This window comes from Gobio gobio (assembly GCF_949357685.1).
Source record: "Gobio gobio genome assembly, chromosome: 16".
NCBI lineage: Eukaryota > Metazoa > Chordata > Actinopteri > Cypriniformes > Gobionidae > Gobio > Gobio gobio.
The window spans coordinates 13,239,228-13,244,939 of NC_137109.1; the positions used below are offsets into that span (position 1 = coordinate 13,239,228).

General features: G+C 38.6%; 1 protein-coding gene across 1 annotated transcript; it reads right to left on the minus strand.

Moving 5' to 3' along the window:
- tlx3a (T cell leukemia homeobox 3a) lies at positions 1-4,922 on the minus strand (the record flags this gene model as incomplete). Its single annotated transcript, XM_079839239.1, has 3 exons — positions 1-217; positions 3,095-3,329; positions 4,544-4,922. The coding sequence occupies 3 exons, from the start codon at positions 4,920-4,922 to the stop codon at positions 1-3; spliced, it is 831 nt and encodes a 276-aa protein (XP_079695365.1).
- Between the last annotated feature and the right edge of the window lie 790 nt (positions 4,923-5,712).

The following is a 5,712-nucleotide window of genomic DNA, read 5'->3' on the forward strand; positions in this document are numbered from 1 at the left end:
TTAAGCCAGTGTAGTGCCTGTTGGGGCCATTTTCCCAGCTCTCTCTTGGGCCCAAGGCTGGAGGTTCTGGAGGGCATAGAGGGAGGAGTTATGCACACATAGAGGATCCGACGACACTGATTCGCTCATGGACTTATGGAGGGCATCGGCCTGAAGCTGAAGCAGCATCCGATTGGCTTGCTGACGTCCCGCCTCTCGTTCCTCAGCTGTTTGCCTTCTAGAAATTTTGAAGTAAGATGCAATATATATATTGCAAACATTCATATATCCAAACATTTAATAACATTAATAAATATGAATTTAATGTGTTATAACAACTAAACATCTCAAATGTATCTTTTTTTCCAGAAAAATCAATATAATATACACTCACCTAAAGGATTATTAGGAACACCATACTAATACTGTGTTTGACCCCCTTTCGCCTTCAGAACTGCCTTAATTCTACGTGGCATTGATTCAACACGGTGCTGAAAGCATTCTTTAGAAATGTTGGCCCATATTGATAGGATAGCATCTTGCAGTTGATGGAGATTTGTGGGATGAACAGCACATCCAGGGTACGAAGCTGCCGTTCCACCACATCCCAAAGATGCTCTATTGGGTTGAGATCTGGTGACTGAGGGGCCATTTTAGTACAGTGAACTCATTGTCATGTTCAAGAAACCAATTTGAAATGATTAGAGCTTTGTGACATGGTGCATTATCCTGCTGGAAGTAGCTATCAGAGGATGGGCACATGGTGGTCATAAAGGGATGGACATGGTCAGAAACAATGCTCAGGTAGGCCGTGGCATTTAAACGATGCCCAATTAGCACTAAGGGGCCTAAAGAGTGCCAAGAAAACATCCCCCACACCACCACCACCAGCCTGCACAGTGGTAACAAGGCATGATGGATCCATGTTCTCATTCTGTTTACGCCAAATTCTGATTTTACTATCTGAATGTCTCAACAGAAATCGAGACTCATCAGACCAAGCAACATTTTTCCAGTCTTCAACTATCCAATTTTGGTGAGCTTGTGCAAATTGTAGCCTCTTTTTTCTATTTGTAGTGAAGATGAGTGGTACCCGGTGGGGTCTTCTGCTGTTGTAGCCCATCCGCCTCAAGGTTGTGCATGTTGTGGCTTCACAAATGGTTTGCTGCATACCTCGGTTGTAACGAGTGGTTATTTCAGTCAAAGTTGCTCTTCTATCAGCTTGAATCAGTCGGCCCATTCTCCTCTGACCTCTAGCATCAACAAGGCATTTTCGCCCACAGGACTGCCGCATACTGGATGTTTTTCCCTTTTCACACCATTCTTTGTAAACCCTAGAAATGGTTGTGCGTGAAAATCCCAGTAACTGAGCAGATTGTGAAATACTCAGACCGGCCCGTCTGGCACCAACAACCATGCCACGCTCAAAATTGCTTAAATCACCTTTCTTTCCCATTCTGATATTCAGTTTGAAGTTCAGGAGATTGTCTTGACCAGGACCACACCCCTAAATGCATTGATGCAACTGCCATGTGATTGGTTGATTAGATAATTGCATTAATGAGAAATTGAACAGGTGTTCCTAATAATCCTTTAGGTGAGTGTATTTTTGTTCAATAATTTTTGGTAACACTTTATTTTACAGTGTTCTTAGTCACTGTAGTAATAACTATAAATTATGCATAATTACATGCAACCTCAATCAAACCCCAAATCCTAACCCTAAACCCTATAGTAAGTACATGTAGTTCATTATTACTCAGTACTTAAATGCAGAATTACACTGTAACACGGACACCTTAAAATAAAGTGTAACCATCTTTTTTATATGATGCTTTGTATTTTGTGTGACTTTTAGGGGACAATAATTATGATCCTTTTTTAAAAAAAAAATTATTAACCCTTTCATTGCTGTGCGCTCTTTTCCCCTCTGCATCGTAGCTGATTTGTATATTGAATCCCCCCACCCAAAAAAAATCTCTGTACTTTCAGGGTTGTTTTTATTTTATTTTTTTATATGGAATTTCGTTTGCACTTTATTTTACAGCATGTACACTCATGTGTACTTACAGTGTACTTCCCTTAGAAAGTACTGGTTAATATAAGGGGTTACACTTATTAGTATTTGGTAACACTTTTTTAACAGTTTTTATGTTTACATGTATTTACCATAGTAATAACAGTAAATTATGCATAATTAAATGCAATTAACCCTCAACCAATTCATAATCCTACCCCCTTATGCATGTAATTATGCCTAATTTACTGTTATAACTATGGTAAATACATGTAACACAAGGACACTGTAATAAAAGTGTTACCATGTAAGGTAACTACATGGGTTTAGGGGTGGGTTTAGGGGTAGGTTCAGGGTTAGTACTTAGTTATTGCCAAGTTGTAATAACTATAATAAGTTCATTGTACAGGACTGTAAAATAAATTAAGATTACACTTTGTTTTAAGATGTCTTTGTTACACTGTAACTATACATTTAAGTACTGAGTAATATTAATTAACTACGTGTACTTACAATAGGATTAGGGTTTGGTTTGGTTTAGGGTTTGTTGCATTATGCATGATTTATAGTTATTACTATAGTAACTACATGTATGTGTAACAATGACACTGCAAATTACAGTGTTCTAAACTGCTACCTGCATTTCTATTTCACTTTTACGAATCTGTCCATGATTGTTTTTTGTTTACATTGCAACAAAAGGACAAAAAAAAAATGCATATATACATGCAACCAAACCCTAATCATACCCTAACCCTATAAGTACATGTAGTTAATTATTATTACTTAGTACATAAATATATAATTACAGTGTAACAATGACACCTTAAAATAAAGTGCAACCGAATTTCCCTTTTATATTTAATTTAGATATTTTAACCATATAGGATATAGCCTATTTCATCAGAATCGAATACTATTAAATGAATCTAGATTTTTAAAAAATGTAAAGAAATAAGTGTAATATCTTAATTTTAAATGCGTCAAAGGTTTGTGGTGAACTTCTACATTTACTAAAAAATAGACTAAAAAGCATCCTGTGTGCTGTTTTAAACTCCTTCAGTCATGTCTGTGCTGTTTGGGTTAGATCGGCATTACCTCCACTTGGTCCGTCGGTTCTGGAACCAGGTTTTGACCTGCGCGTCCGTCATCTTCAGACTCTTGGCGAGGGCCGCGCGCTCCGCACTGGCCAGATATTTCTGCCGGTGGAAGCGTTTCTCCAGCTCGCAGATCTGCACGCGAGAGAACGACGTTCGGGGCTTTTTCCGTTTGGGGGGAGTTCGGTTCTGATACGGGTGACCGATCCGCCGGGTCACGGTGAAGGGAATGAGAGCTGCGGGACAGCGGAAAAAAAGTGTCATTTATGATGTTATCTTACTTTAGATATTGCTAAAAACTATCTCCGATAATGTAATGATTAATGTAGGCTTCTAAATGAGCTTGAACCCAATGCTCTCTGAAATTATACTAATTTGTTCGTGATACTAGACATGTTAACGAAAAAATATTGAGCTGATTTGTGTGCATCTTTGATGAATGATTATATATAACGAGGCTAAAGGCAACCTTTAAAGGCACACTTCATTTCTCCTTCCCAAAACAGGTGTTTTGTTTATGTGCACGACAATATTGTCCCGATCAAGGAGGTCATCACGTGCAATGACAATGATTTTAGTGTTGCAGATGTAACCTATATGTGGCCAATGAATCCCTGAAACTATCACGTATGTGAGAAACCCCCGTTAATAATTTTCAGGGTTATTAAAAATGATAAAAACCAATTGCACTGGAGCATGAATAGAAATGGTGCTCCAATTTGTTTCCTCAAACATCAAATCATGATGATTGCACCTATATTATTATTATTATTATTATTATTAATAATAAAAATATTATTATTATTATTATTATTATTATTATTATTATTATTTTAAATATCATTCGTGTCCAGGAATGACGTTTTCCTTGAAATGTGCTCTGATATAAACTGTAAAAACTTAATTCAGCTGAATGTTTTTAAGCGTGATAACCTTAAATGTTTAAAATACAACTGCTTTCGTCTATTAACTTAATTTAATAGGCTTCATTTGTATAGGCTACATCCTAGATGTACTTAATTAATATTCTGGATTAACAATAAACATATTACAACAACCAATCAAACCTTCATTTTTGCGCTAATTTGAATGTGTTCTTTTTGGTCTTTATTTTATAATCAATTTTTAATCGTTTTTTTGGGCATGTTTGCTTTTATGAAATTGAATTCATCTGCATAGCATGTAAATAATCGTAGCCAATTTATTTAATTTCATTACAGTTATAATTGACATTTTATAATATATACCAGTTGATATAATTAATAATATTACAAAACAGTGTGGTTATTATTGCAATCAAGGTCATATATTTTTCAGGGTGATAAGCTTGAGAGGAAAGCTTTTTTTATATTTTCCTGAAACCTCCTGCGCAGGTCCAGCAGCCAGAGAGATCTGTGAACCTTGTGGATCATTTCCAGCTTCCTCAGACTCAGATATGTTTGTGTTTTACCTGGCAGTCTGTCTTTAGGGAACCTGCGGTTATTGTCCATCCAGGGGAAACACAGCGCCGGTGCCGCGCTCAACATTGCCGGTCTGTGCGCCGGAACCCGAATGACTCCACTGGGCACCAGAGTGCCGCTCACCCCGTACACCTGCCCGGAGTCCTCCAGCGAGGCCGTGACTCCGTTAAGAGAGACGGGTAAGGAGACGTGATGCGCAACGCTCGCCCTGGTTGTGCTTCCCAGGTGGCTGTTATCCACAGTGTTTCCGCCGTGCGCACGGCTGCTCTCCGGGTCCAGAGAGCCCAGAATCTGGTCGATCCCGAATCGTATGGGTTCCTGATTAACTTTGGACTGCGGCTTTGGCTCGTTGAGCTCCGCGCGCTCCATAATGCCCAGTTGCGCAGCAGATTATGGCGGATTAAAACAAACGAAATCACGTTAGGTGCGGCGAAAATAATTGTAATTTACTTTTAGTCTTGTACATGGTCTCAGGTGAGGTGACGGTCCTCGTTTCTCGGTTTCCTCGTTTGAACTCTTGACAGGTCTTGCCACCGATGCGCCGCGCGTCAAACTGTCGAGTTTCCGCTCTGCCGCTCGTGCCAAACTCTTCATCTCAAGTTTTCATTGGTCGACTGGACCGAACCGTCATTATCTCTGTCTATTGGTTGACATTTAGGAACAGGGAAAAAAGCGAACTAGAGCCTCATCATAATATCATCACACCAATTTCTGAAATGCGCATTTATTGGGGTTGAAAGATGTTGCTACTAATTTATTTACAGAGGTCTCTCATTATGTGGAATTGCATTAGCACATTTATACCCACACACTTTGAATTTACTTTGCAGTGATGCATGCAAACGAATCAACTATATATATATATATATATATATATATACAAATGTGTATAATGACATGGGTATGACACAGGTATTACAAAAAGAGGGTGAAATATGAGGACGTTCCCCATGTCCTCACTTTTCAAAATGCTTATAAATCACACAGAACAAGTTTTTTTTCACAGAAAGTGAACTGCACAGTCTCCTGTGAGGGTTAGGTTTAGGGGCAGGGGCAGTGTAAGGGGATAGAAAATACGGTTTGTACAGTATAAAAACCATTACGGCTATGGAATGTCCTCACATTTCACAAAAACAAACATGTGTGTGTGTGTGTGTGT